At 40.9% G+C, this 14,762-nt stretch overlaps 1 protein-coding gene across 5 annotated transcripts in view; it reads left to right on the forward strand.

Annotated features, from left to right (window-relative positions):
• PHACTR2 (phosphatase and actin regulator 2) overlaps positions 1-14,762 on the forward strand; it is a 243,410-nt gene that overhangs the window by 210,131 nt on the left and 18,517 nt on the right. For all 5 annotated transcript variants that reach the window (XM_090040762.1, XM_090040788.1, XM_090040778.1 and 2 more), the window contains 2 exons: positions 705-760; positions 9,612-9,673. In XM_090040762.1, the coding sequence (XP_089896888.1) occupies positions 705-760; positions 9,612-9,673 (118 nt within the window). The remainder of the gene's footprint in view (positions 1-704; positions 761-9,611; positions 9,674-14,762) is intronic.

The raw sequence follows: 14,762 nt of genomic DNA on the forward strand, positions 1-14,762 counted from the left end.
CAGTAAGAAATGGGAAATCCTTGCATTTAAAAAAAATAAAATAGGCAGAAGTTCTTTTAAAAATGTATTAAAATATTCCTACTATCACACAGTATATTCCACAACAATATAGGTGCTTTATATACAGTCCTTTGTACATGCTGGGCACATCTACACATACATTAATGCACCGTAGTTACTGCGCACTAAGTTTAGTTACCTATAATAACCATCACTTTTGCACACTAGTGTCAGCATCCACCTTGTCAGTGATGCTAATGCTCAGTAGACTAATTCTACTGTGCATTAGTGCATTAACACAGCTTTTGCTGTGATACATTAATGCACAGTAGAATTAGTCTACTGAACATTTAGCATCTTGTGTAGATGTCCCCACTGTATCCCAAAATGGAGTCTTTAAAAGTTTGCCCACACTTTTATGATTGAAGTCACATGCTTATTATTTGTGTGGCCATGTGCCCAGTTATTCATCTTGTTAGATATGTGCCTGTTCTGTACCCATTTTTATGCATACAGGCATGGTAATTGTGTATGCAGATAATCTGGGTGATTGCACACCTCGTTCTCAGTGAAAAAAAAATAGTGTTAATGGTTCCATTTAGAAGATTAATTATAGGAACTGTGTTACAAACTTAAGTTTTTATTTTCAATGTTTGATTGATAGATTTTTTATTTCTAACTGGTCATTTAATTTGTTCTCACAGGAGACTTAGCCAGCGGCCCACAACTGAAGAGCTAGAGCAAAGAAACATTCTAAAGCGTAAGTATTCTATGCAGATTACGGTTACTTATTCAGCACATAAGCACAACATCTGCTGGATTTATTAGGAAACCTGTCTGGAGAAAAATGATGCTGATGAAAGTATCTTGACAACAAACCCATCCATAAGCCTGTGATGGTCATACTGTAAACAGGCTGCATTCAGCAGGCTAAAACATACTGTCGGTCATACCCACAGCAAGCTGCATGAATATGGCTGAGGGTAGAATCTACCACTAAAGTTATTAAAAATCAGTCATGCACCTAAGCGTGACTTAAAGGTATTTTTGAATTATTTAATTAATCCCCGCTAACTTTTATGAGAAAAAAGGAAAATCTTATGGACCCTCTAAGTCAGGGCAGAAATGGGTGCATGTATTATAAAGAGTGATAGAAGGGTGAAGTGTCCTGAAGGAAGGATAAGGTATGCTTCAATTCTTTGAAAATGTCTGAGAAATGACAAGAAATTACTTCCTTTCTAAAGTTGCAATAATGCTTGTGGGTTCCTTTTGTAGGGAAAAGAGTAGGAAGATTTCCACACAGCTAGATGCTAGGCTAGCCATGCTTACTTTTATATCTGCTTCACTCATGCATATATTTGTGCCTTTTTCCATAGTGCCTCCACTCCCAAAACACCCTCACTAAACCAATTCACAAGGTTTCTACTACATCTCTGAAATCCTTCCTTGAGATACTTACCTTCCATTTCTGCAAGAAATTTGACCAATAATCTTAAAAAGGTGGAGGGACAGCTGAATATTATTGATTGTTATTATTATTATTTCATTTTTAAAAAGTAATTTGATTAGGTATATCAGACACATTTTGATTGCATGTTGGTCTTCCATTTTATTTCTGTCGCTTGTGTACTTTGGAGCAGGAAGCCTGTTTTGCTTTCTAAATGCTTGCATCCCATGTGTGCTTCCTAATACTATTAATGAATTATGGTAATAAATATTGGAAAGATAGTACCCTTGGAAACCCTATCACATTTTGCAACCAAACAAAAAATCATCTAGACCCGATGTGTGGCAATCTTCTTACCTTCACATGGATGACACAGTATGTGTAGTGCTACAAACACACAGTCAGCTTTTTCATACCTTGATTTTATCTTGGCACACTTAAATGCAGCATGCTGATAGAAGAGAGGTCAAAAAGGAAGCATGGATTACACATCCAGTGAAATCTAAGTGATATTGGCAACATCAGGTGACCCAGCCAACAAACTGGAAAAAAATGTTATTGGCTTTCAGAAAAACCATTAAAGCTGATAAAATACCACTGCTGTCATCCAGCTTCTCAAAAGATAACTTCGCACCATTGTTTAAACTGTAACTTCTGGTTATCTGCTATGTGCTGTGGTACACGGGAGAGGGTTCAACAAGCTACTGGCCAAGACATTATCTCAACAGATGTTCAGCATGCAAAATTCCAAATTTATATATTACGTTGTCAGACATAATAAAGACAAATATTAAGTGTGTATATATTTACGTGATAAGTAGTCTGCAAATGCTGAACCACATGGGAAAGATAATTCTAAAACACAGCAAGACACAAACAATACCAACTGGCTTTGGGAATTTCAGTCGCACATCTTATCTCCAAGTAGCTCTGCACAGCTAATCTACCAACATGCAAAATTGCATAGTCAAGTTAAAAACCACATGTAGCACTTTTTTTTTCTTTTTTCCTGTTATTGTTGAAAATAATAGCAAAGATACAGCTGCAGTGACTATACATCCTGTTTTCCAGACAGTCCCATTTTAAACACCCATCTCAGGCATCCGTTGTTTCAGGCAAATGAACACTTTTGTCCCATTTTCAGGGAGACATCCAGGAATAGAAATTTATGCAGTCATCCTAAATGTAGCTAATAGAGACTAATAAAAAGAATTCTTTTCTGTTTCAGTTGGTTTACTTTGTACCTTTGACAGCACTTTGTTATGTAGTAACTCTCACGATTTCCCCTATGTAACCAGTCATTTTCTCTTGGTGTTTGTATGGGCCTTTCTCAAAGCAGCAGGGGAAAAGAAAATAATGTGGAACATTCAATTATATGACTACAAATATGTGCAGAAAAATATAATATTGTATGAGTGACATCAGGCTGATCAGTAGGCCAGATCAGGCCCACAGATCAACCCTGTACACCAGAACGAATGTGTGTCCATGCCACATGTGGCTCCCACTTTTACTAATTTTTTAAAATATAATGTATTTAAATTGAAGGTGATCATTTAAAAAACACTTAGTGAGCATGTAAATGGACTTGGGCACCGAAGTATGATTCTGATCCACTCTGCTTGAGTCTATAAAAACAGTTGAGGCACAAGATGGATGGTGCTGCCTTCTCCTTGTTGCCTTTTTTGTGATTCAGTCTTAAGGGTAAAATGACAATGTAGTACAAATGGATGCATTAATGGACTTTCAGAATTTGAGCAGGATGGACTAGAATTGCATTTAGGGACCAAGTCCCTTTGGATGCCTAATTGATGGAATAAAATCCTGCCCCAGATGTTATGTTCAGTTTTTAATTGAACTCCTTACTCATTATCAATGCAGAGTTCCCTGTGTTCTTTCAGTGCTTAAACTAAATGCATTGTGTAGTCCACCCACTTCCTGAGGACACTTATGAATTTTTTTTTTTTTAAAGTCCTGTGTTGTTGTATGCAGTACTTAAGAGTGAGTCAGAAATTCATTCATAAATCTTTCTTCCTGCTGACTTTTTAAATATAGTGTGGTTGGTAGTATAATGTTTTTTCATGTAAACTAAGCAGCACTACAACTAGGAGAATTTTTTTATTTATTTTTTGACACAAGTTTGGGATACATGAACAGGTGAAAGGATAATTTGAAATGAACCAAGTATTTGCCTCAAATTTAAATGGAACTCAAACCCTTTTGTCATATGAAAAAAATAATTCTAAGCTAAAGTAGGAAATTCACAGGAATTTGGCTCTACGGTGATAGTTTGAAGTATAGGAACTCCTGATACAGAGCATGGTTATGTGGGATTCAAGCCTGATTTCTAAATCAGAGAGATGTGCATGAGTTGGTAAAAACATCCGGACCTTTGTATGCTTTCACACAAGCATCAAGACATTATGACAATTTAATCAGTGACCTGCATGAATTATTATAAGGCCAGATCTAAGCTGTTGTTTGTGCCAGATCTAAGCTGAACCAAGGCCTGGCCAGAATTTGGGTACCTAATTCACAAAAAGTGACCCACACCAAACCCACTTCAGCAGCTGTAAAATTGCTTAGTTCCTAGACTCATTAGATACCTCCATTTTGGCCTAAAAATTCCCTAAGCACCTGGATTTTGGCTTCTGAGTATGCTGAGAGGGTTCCAGATAGAGTAGGTAGGTATCTAGCTCCCTAAATGCCAGTGAAATCCAAACTGGAGCTAGAAGACACCTCTTATTCAACTCAGGCCCTGGTCTATAAAGTGGCCACAGCTCCTGGGATGGTGTATGCATTTCACATTAGACAGCCATTGGTTAAAAAACAGAAATAACTCTGGCAGCAAGGACCAGAATGAAGAACTCCCTCCTCCCACGGGACTGTCCTCATCACTAAGCTCTTACTTGCTACTTCTCTCTTTGGCTCCACAACCTTATACTCATAGCTGGCTGTGGCCCAGGATGAGCAGAAAGTGTGGTAGGTGCCTCTCCACCCCAACTGTTCTGCAACCTGGTTCTTAGGTCGCTCTCCCAAGAAAGGAGAGATGTGGACCTTCCTTAGACTAAAGTGGGCCTAAAACCTAGGTCTCCCACTTCTTGAGCATGTGCGATAATCACTGAAGCATTTGGCAGAAGATACAGCACCATTACCATTGCTCTAGCTCTTGTGCTTTGTGAATTCAGTGCTGCTCTCTGTAGGTGTTAGTTGCCTTCTCTCCGAGTTCTCTGGGTCCTGAGATGATGATAGTCCCTTAAGAGCAGCCCTGAGCCAAGCACCCAACTTCAGAGAAAAGACAGGAGATCTGACAAACCCCTGTGCCTACCTTTTCCTATTGGCTCACTCTAGGCACCTCCGTGCTCAAAGTTTGGGCACTCACCCTTCAGAGGTGCCTATCTTTGTTCATTTACTGTACAGGGAACCTAGCTGGATAGATACTGCCTAGTTGGATCATCTGCCTGAGGCAAGGCATCTCATTCTGCAGGCATTGCTATACTTGAGTGGAAGTATCTGTGGGTATAATTTACATCTGGCCCCTAGATAAAGATTCCTGTTTTTTTAACACAAACCGGTTCCTTGTACACTGGTTCTGATCCCATGTCGATATACTCCCTTCGATCAATTATAGTATTGCATTACTGCAAGAAAGCATTTTCATCTCTCCCAAGGACTCTAGTTTACAGTGATTGTGTTTTTTTTCTGTAGCTGTAAAAAGTAGTGAGCCTTTTTGGACTGTGTACCTGTCCTCTTGCCAAGAGGGGCTTTTTAGAAACACGATGTAGCTCTTTGGTGTTAGTTAAGGAATATTAATGGTTATCTTTCTATGTAAAACCAGAAAACAGAAACTGCCTTTGCTTTCCACAGCATTCCAAACCCCTAGTGCTTTGTTTGTCTTTTTTCATTTCCCTTGCAAGCTTACAAAGTAATCTAAACATAGCTAATTCCCACAGGGACACAGTGGAAAGTTCAGTTTTACGCTCCTAGATTACTTTATAGTTGAAAACAGAACAGTTATTATGTGGAAAGATTTGTCTCTTCTCTTTCTTACTTTCTGTTATCAATTAAATGTCCTCTAACATAGGAGATGACAGGGTCTGATATGCCAAAATGTGCAGCAGCAGTAATGCTGGTAATGTTTTCTGCTTCAAGGTCACTGTAAGTGATACCAGCTTAAAATTCTGGGACCAAAATCTGGCTTGGTCTCTACATTCATGCATGCCCCAGAAACTGCAGCCAGAAAAGGAAGGAAACCATAGTTTGTGCAATCACATTCCAGCTTCCCTTTAAACCTCAGGAGAACATTCCACAAGGCTTCCATAGGTGGAGCTGTGGAAGGACATTTCAGGAGTTGGAGATGGAGTTACTTTATGTTTGTTTTATCCACCTAATACAGATGATATCTGCCCCTAGGACAGAAGAGAGTCTAATTAGACATTCCCATTTAAGCCTCTTTTGTATTATGAGCAAGGGCAATGTTGCCTGGGCAAGAAAGCTATTATGCTTGCAGCCAGGATTTGGCTCAATGGGTGAGTGTTTAAAAAAGGCCTGTTTGAATAAGAATGCCAAGTTCTTCCACTGGGATTCATGTTTCTAAAGCACTTAGGTGCTTTTGAAAAAAAATACATCCAATTAAAGAAAGAAAAAATAAAATGCATCCTATTAAAGAAAACACAGTAGCTGCTTGTTGCTGTGAATTTTTGAGGACAGTGTGTGTACAGCACTTATACATAACTAATGTTTGGTATTCTTTGTAGGTTTGAAATGGGTATCTTAGCAATGGAATAGGGGTGTCAAAGGCCATAAACCAGTGGACCAATTCAACAGCCAATGCCTTGATATTAGCCAATGCCCTGATAGCTGCCACAAGAGTTCAGTCCCTTTTCGTCACAGCTTCGGTTTTATTCTGAAAAATAAAACAGTTTAACACAAGTTCAGTGCATAAACTCTGTCTTCCCCTGATCCAGGGTCTCCTGCAGTAACCATCTTATTCCTTATTTGTCTAATTGCTCTGCCTGAGAGTTAGTCTCTGACCCTTTTTGGTGAAGTTTTTCTTTTGACAGATCAGCTTCCAAATGCTCTAGTCCATTTCCTTCAAGAGCTGCATTAAGCTAGCTGCCTAAGAACTAACAAGAAACTCTTGCCCTCATATTTTCAGCCTCTTGTCTGAATGAAGGCTTCCGTTTTATCCCAGCAGGCTTGGTTCTGAATCTAAGGATATGTGCAGACGTTACACGCAGCTGGACCTAACCAGGGTCATAGGTACAGTACACATATGCACAGTTCAGCACTTAGATCAACCCAAACCTAATTAGGTTGATCTAAGTGCTGAATTCTACATGTGTGTTTGGGGAGTTCAGATCAGGCAAAAAATAGCCTGTCTGACCTAACTTTGTGCACCTAAGGAGGTGCACTGTGTAGGTTGGGCTAACCTGTGCCTGATAAACCAAATGTACGTACACTTTTGGAGCACAGCCCTGAGGCTGGGCCCCAGTCCAGGGGCTAAACTTTTCCTATACCTCCCCACCCCTCCAACCTTGCCAGGCTATTTTTACCCCTCCAACCCCTCAACCCTGAACAGACAGCCACCCCTGTGGACCCATGAGCCTCCACCTTCTTCCCCCCAAATCCTGCCAAAAAACCCTGGGCCCGCCAATCCCCCATGTGGACCCACTGACTCTTCTCCCCGCACCCTGCCCACTGATTCCACCTGTGCCTCTGGCCACCCTGACTTACTTAGATCATGTTCCTGGCATGGTTTCTGGCACCAGCGAAGATGCGCACAAGCAGGGACCCATTCTATGGTCACACAGCTTAAAAGTAATCACATGATCATAGATCAGGTCCCACAAACATGTGCACATGTTATCAACCTTCTGCCATGTGACCTTTATTTCCTTCATCTGCTGAGATTCAACAAACCAAAATACGTTTAACAGGCCAACTTGAACTGTGCCAAGTACCAAGTAATTTTATTCCCCCAAATTATAATGGTCTACTGAAACAAAAATCAGATAGGTTGAATTATTAATAACTGTTTCTTGTAATATAATGTCAGGGATGTGATCCCATTATTTCTCATATAAGAGTTCTTACTACTCCCTTATGAGATGCAGTGATTTAGACAAGAAATCGCAAAGTTATGAATAATAAATCATTTATTCTACAAAGAAAATAACAGAAACAGGCAACAAAAAAGTGTGTGTTCAGTCACAGTCTCTTTATAAAGTACTTTCAACAGAGATCCTGTCAGGGACAACCTCCTGTAGGCAAGCTGAGTCCAAAGTAAATGAATCCCCAAATAATTAGGTCTTGCTTAATTAAATATTATGGTTATTGACTACAAAGAAATACTATACTAAAGGGTAGGTCAGTCCCAGGTGGGATTATTACAAATACCCTAAAATGGTATTTTTTTAATCAGTTACTTAAAGGAGTCATGCGAACACTACTCACTCAAAACTCAATGTCTTTATGTACTCCACAACTTTCTTAAAGAATAGTGAAAATTAAAAATGTTTAGATTTGCACTAAATTCCACAATATTTCTAGCTTTGTCAGTTTACATCTCCTCTTCAGGAGTATGTTGTCCAGGGGTTTGGGTTTCAGAAGAGAGCCTATGAATAAACATTATGTTATTTTAATGATTCAAGAATAAAAATAATTTCAATGTTAACCCTGTATAGTGCTTTTGTGCGACTGAACTTGGAGGTTTGGTGCCAGAACTTTTATAAAAAACCAGTGCTGAAGCTGATTAATTTTGTTCCCGATTTCCTCCAATGCTCTTTCTTGTGTTGTTGAATTGTTACCTTCCCTTCTTTCCCCTCTACATGTTTCTTATACATCAGCTTATGCGTCATTAAAGGACATTTACAAGTTTTTGACAGTGATCTGCCTACAGTGATTCATGTAGCTCCAAAGACAGAAGTACAGTTTTTAACAATGTTATTGTGCTTAGCACTCAATCAAGTTACAAACTCCTTTCTGACCAACCTGCATGGTAACATACTTTGTCTGGTCCTAGTGGATGGGGACTAATCACACAAGAGTCAAGAATCAAACCCATGTATTTTTAATCTTGTTCATACATAATTTTGTCGTGTGCATGGTAGATAAACTTTAGAACTAATGTTGTTCCTGAACCATAACTCTCAATTCAAAATTGTGACTTTGGGGAAATTAGGATATAAAGCTGAACTTTTCCATTCAACCCACCTCTTCTTCTAATGAGATCATTTAGCCCTAGTGAAATGTGACTTTAAACTTTCACATAAGCAGTGAAGCTGTAGAAATAATGCAAATAAATGTCTGCAAACAGTCATCAATCAAAAAAAAAGGCTTTACTGTACTTATATTGCTTTTTAGGTTTGTTTTCTACAGACATTCAGGCAATCAAGTGTGACAGGCACAAAGTTTGTGGAAAGCAAATTTCAGACAGAAGTGCAAATATATTCAGAAATTATGCATTTGCATGTGCAGTTATTTGCCTCCTCCAAACAGGGCACAGAAAAAATACATTGCAATCCACCTGGTCAATCACAGTTAATAAAAAGAGCTTGAATACTGAAAATCAAGTGACAACAGAGAGCAAGAAATGACCAAGCCATGGAATAAAAAAAATTAAAATAATTCAGTGAACAATTTCCAATAGCAAACAATTTTGAAAAATTTGTGCTCTTCTTCTGGATATGTCACCCAGAAACATCCTTCCCCCTCATATATTTTCTGGACCATTGTGGCTATATCACTGCAGCACACTCCGCTTCTCATTATTCTATAAGTAGAAAAGAGAGGCTGGGTTGCTTAGATGAGTTATTCACTGCAAACTATTTTCTTAGCCCTAGTAGACACAGTTATACTCTGATTCTAGTATAAAGTAACTGGAACCCTGGGAAAAGGCAGTAGTCTCCTGGCAGGTAAGTGAATCAGTTATGCATGTACTTTCACAGGGTGGAAATTCTCTGCTATATTGCTAGCATAAGACAGTAACTATAAAAGACAACTGAGCTGGGGAGGAGAGAGAATAGGTTGAAGTAAGAGCCCAAAAATAAAATATGAATAAGCATAAGCCAATATTCTAAGCTTTAAAGCTTTCTGTCTAGAGAAATATACTGTGCACACATATGTTAAATATTCATCCCTTTTTTCTCTCTTCTACAAACAGAGAAGAATGAAGAAGAGGAACAGGAAGCTAGGAGGGAATTGAAGCGCAGACTCAGTAGAAAGGTGACAAAATGTTTCATGTATATTGTGCTCATTTTTATAATAAAGGATGAGAATTTTTCTTTACCCACTTCTAGTGACAAACTTCCTTGTCCCATCCCCCAGCCTCCAAAATGTGAAATCTGTTTAAGAGATAATGGGCCAAATTCTTCTGCAGTGTGACTCCAGTCTGTCCAATTTTCCATATATTACAATATTCCAAAAGGCAATCAACGTCTGAATCATGGAAATAAATATTGAACCAAATTATGGTTACCTTTTGTGTAGGGAAAAAGCATCAAGTGTCTTCCTTAATACCATCACCCTCCTGTACCAGGCAGGAGCAACCATATGTTTTGTCCCAGCACTTTCCTTAACTAAGGGATTTTCCAAAGAGGCATGTAAGAGGTGCAGGGCCCATAGAGCCACCACAGGTCTCCTATACACCAGCTAGGCTAGAAGCATATGCTTCATTTTCCTAAAACTTCTCCTTTGAAAGGAAAGGAAGAAGTTTTCTGATACTTCTGGGAGATGGTGAGTAATATTTTCAAAACTATTCCTGACTAATCTAATTCTGCTCCCACTGAAGTCAATGGTACATCAGTAAAACCCACACTGACTTCATTGGGAGTTGTACATTGAGTACTGTTGGAAATCCCACCTGCTGTGCTTCAGCGATACCCTGTATCTCTCAGCATCTCTCCCTTAATGGCACAATCTTCACTCACAGAGGATACATTAAATCACTAGCATTAATTGCCAAGATCAGAGTGAATATTATCACATAAAACAGTGGAATATAAAACTCTGTCAACAAGCCATGTACAATCTCTTATTTATTATTCATAGCAGAAAGTAGGATCACAGTATACAAAATGTTTATCATCGTGTCCTAGACAGTAATTTATCTGTGTTACAGTTTTGGATTTTAATCTAAGTTCTTGGGTGTCTCTTTTAGCCTAAATAATGGGCAAAGGGGACTGGACTTGATAATCAAATTGATCCTTTCCAGTTCTCTGTTCCTTTGAGAAACTTTTAAAGCCTTAAAAAGTAAGTCTACACATATTTGCAATATGAGGGTCAGTCAGAAAGTAATGCCTTCTATTTTTTTCCTCAGTCAGTGTTATTAAAAATAATAATAAACTTGCACAGAAAATGTGTACATTATCATTGATCACACAGATATTTTTCAGCCTAGTTTCCTTCTGTATCAATGGCCTTTTTCTACTAGTGAATAAGGTCATGTATTCCGATGTTTCATAATTTCATAGATGTTAGGGGCTGGAAGGGACCTTACAGATCATCAGATCCAGCCCCCCTGCACTTGGGCAGGAAAGACTGCTGGGGTCAGATTGTTGGGGTCAGCAAGTTGAAAATCAAGACGCTTTTTGAAGATCGCCAGGGTGGATGACTGTACCATTGCTGGGGGAAGCCTGTTCCAAACCCTTGGCACTCAACTTGTAAAGAAGTTTTTTCTTATGTCTGGTCTGAAGCAATCTTCAATCAGTTTGTGCCCATTGTGTTTCTTGTCCTCCCCTGGGGGCCTTTGTGAATAGATGCTCCTGCAGGCCCTGATGTACACCCATGATATACTTATAGGTTGTCACCAAGTCCCCTCTGAGTCTTCTCTTCTCTAGAACTGTCCCAAGTCTTTCAGCCTCTCCCTGTATGGCCTAGTATCTAGGTCTCTAATCATGCATGGCCCTCCTTTGGACTCTCTCAAGCTTCTCCACATCCTTTTTGAAGTGTGCTGCCCAGAACTGGACACAGTATTGCAGCTGTGGTCTCGCCAAGGCCAAGTAGAGTGGGAGGATGACATCTTTAGCCTTGCTTGAGATGCCTTAGTAGATGCATGCCAGTGTTTGATTAGCTCTGTCAGCTACAGCATCGCATAGGTGGCTCATGTTCATTTTGTGGTCTATCACAAAACCCAGGCCCCATTCAGTTGTGATGTGAAAGTACTTGCCTTTGTTGTGCAGCCACTCTTGCTCAACACGCTATCATTTCACTTTCACCCCAAAGTAGTCACTGTCATAGTCCAGCCTTCATCCTCAAAGCTGTACAGAGGATGGGGCAGCACAGTCAATACCAGTGGTCAGATTGCCTCTGCTTCTGTGATGTGCAACATAGTGTGTGGGAGAGCACTGCTGTACAGAAGTACCTCAGACACATCTATGCTGCAATGGGATTTTTAAATAATGCTTCAGTTTCTTCAGTTTTGGCATAGACCTCTGAGTTCACTGTGGCCCCTTAGGCAAGAAGTCAACAAGAAGAACCTTCTATGGTCATGGCTTCCTATATCGACAACCGTTGACCCTCTGGATCATGGCATACATGTAAGAGGTCTAGTAAGGGGCCTGATGAATCTGCTTATAGCTGAGAAGCCTAATTCAAGAGTGACACAGCTTGTTACAAGTTTCACAGATCCATAGGTTGTCTGATTTGGAGTCCAAGTTTACGGCACGTTGCTTCCCTTTTTTTCTCATTTTGCTTCCATCCTCTACATGAAAGCTGCTTCATGTTGAGCTGCACCCAGGGCCAGATGTTCCCTCCAGATTGGACAGGATTCTGTGCACTCATTCCAGCCTTCTACACTGAAGTTGAATGACTTCATATCACTTTTACACAAGTCATGGTACCACCTTAGAGGGTCACCTTGCTTTCTAGAGCCATCTCAAATCTCACTATACAAAATATTCTTGGGGATACGGTTTTCTCCCATTTTTCTGACATGCTTAAGGCATCGCAACCTTCTCTTCTTGATAGTGGTTTTTAAGGGTGTATTGACACTTGCATTTACTCCAGTTTAAAGTTATTGCACAGTAAGTGGGAATAGGCTGGTGTCTACACGTGCAGGCATTAAAGCGCATTAATGCTGTGTGTGGACTGACTCAGAACTAAAGTTAGTTCCAAGACAGTCCACACACATAGTGTTACTATGCAGTAGGCATCTACACATGTGTTACTGCACAGTAACTAAGTGCGCCCTAAATGTGTCAGTTCTGCACGCTCCAGTATTTCTGTATTTGGTATCTTGTCTTCCCACTTTATTTTCAGGACCTTGCAGAAGCATCTCATGTGGAAGCTGACTTACTGCTTAGCAGATAAACAATAGAAGGTATTACTTTGACTAACCCTTGTATATTTGTCTGGAATAGGAATTGGCAGCCTACAGCCCACTGGCCATATCTGGCCTGAGGAGGCATAGGAACCAGCCTGCGGATATGGGGCTTTGGCTGTGGACACTTTCCCCATGCTGCTGGGGAGAGAAGTGGCAGCAGCAGTAACCGAGTACTAGCACCCACCCAATCACCCTTGACCTGTGGTAGATCATTCTGGCCCACAGTCAGAAAAGTTTGCCTACCCTTGATCTAGGGTATCTATACACACACCCATTTAAGTATATGTTTCTGCACACTTCTGCACATACAGATATCACCTAGAATTAATAAGATATGTGATTATGAAGCAGCAGGCACACAAGTCCCCAAACTCAGAATTTTGCCTATATTGCCTGTACACAAATGCACAACAGGCAGGTGAGAGCTCTTTTCAGTTCTCCGTTACATGAATAGAAACCCAGATTTCAGTTATGGTTTAGAAATCCAGGAATCGCCACAGCAGATCAGACATAAGATCAGTCTAGGCTAGTATTCTCTCTCTGACAGGGGCCAGTGCTTTGAAAGGGAGCCGCAATAAAGCTTGAAGAGACAAAAGTCTACCTGTCTTATAGGCCTCTTCCACTTTTCCGATACTTGAAGATTATCTGAGAGTGTAAAGCACCAGGTTTAATATCTGTTCCAAAATCCTTGTTCTGGCATTAAAGATGATGACAGAACAAGAAGCAATGGTCTTAAGTAGCAGCATGGGCAGTTTAGGTTGGATATTAGGAAAAACTTTCTCACTAGGACACTGGTAAAACACTGCAACAGGTTATCTAGAGAGGTAGTGAAATCTCCATCTTTGGAGGTTCATAGATTCATAGATTCATAGATGCTAGGGTCGGAAGGGACCTCAATAGATCATCGAGTCCGACCCCCTGCATAAGCAGGAAAGAGTGCTGGGCCTACATTACCCCAGCTAGATACACATCTAGCCTTCGTTTGAAGACCCCCAGGGTAGGGGAGAGCACCACCTCCCTTGGGAGCCCGTTCCAGACCTTGGCCACTCGAACTGTGAAGAAGTTCCTCCTAATATCCAATCTAAATCTGCTCTCTTCTAGCTTGTGGCCATTATTTCTTGTAACCCCCGGGGGGGCCGTGGTGAATAAATACTCACCAATTCCCTTCTGTGCCCCCCTGATGAACTTATAGGCAGCCACCAAGTCGCCTCTCAACCTTCTCTTGCGGAGGCTGAAAAGGTCCAGTTTCTCTAGTCTCTCCTCATAGGGCTTGGCCTGCAGGCCCCTAACCATACGAGTGGCCCTTCTCTGGACCCTCTCCAGATTATCCGCATCCTTCATGAAGTGCGGCGCCCAGAATTGCACGCAGTACTCCAGCTGCGGTCTGACCAGCGCCCAATAGAGGGGAAGTATCACCTCCTTGGACCTATTTGTCATGCATCTGCTGATGCACGATAAAGTGCCATTGGCTTTTCTGATGGTTTCGTCACACTGCCGACTCATGTTCATCTTGGAGTCCACTAGGACTCCAAGATCCCTTTCCACTTCCGTGCCACCCAGCAGGTCATTTCCTAGGCTGTAGGTGTGCTGGACATTTTTCCTCCCTAGATGCAGCACTTTGCATTTCTCCTTGTTGAACTGCATTCTGTTGTTTTCTGCCCACTTGTCTAACCTGTCCAGGTCTGCTTGCAGCTGCTCCCTGCCCTCCGGCGTGTCCACTTCGCCCCATAGCTTAGTGTCATCTGCAAATTTGGACAGAGTACATTTCACTCCCTCATCCAAGTCGCTGATGAAGACATTAAAGAGTATCGGTCCAAGGACCGAGCCCTGCGGGACCCCACTGCCCACACCCCTCCAGGTCGAAACCGATCCGTCCACCACGACTCTCTGGGTGCGACCCTCCAGCCAATTCTCCACCCATGGACTGTGCAGTCATCCAAGTCACAGCCCCTTAACTTGTTCACCAGTATGGGGTGGGATACCGTATCAAAG

This window comes from Crocodylus siamensis, chromosome 1, assembly GCF_052110815.1.
Source record: "Crocodylus siamensis isolate JL-2025a chromosome 1, ASM5211081v1, whole genome shotgun sequence".
NCBI classification, from domain to species: domain Eukaryota; kingdom Metazoa; phylum Chordata; order Crocodylia; family Crocodylidae; genus Crocodylus; species Crocodylus siamensis.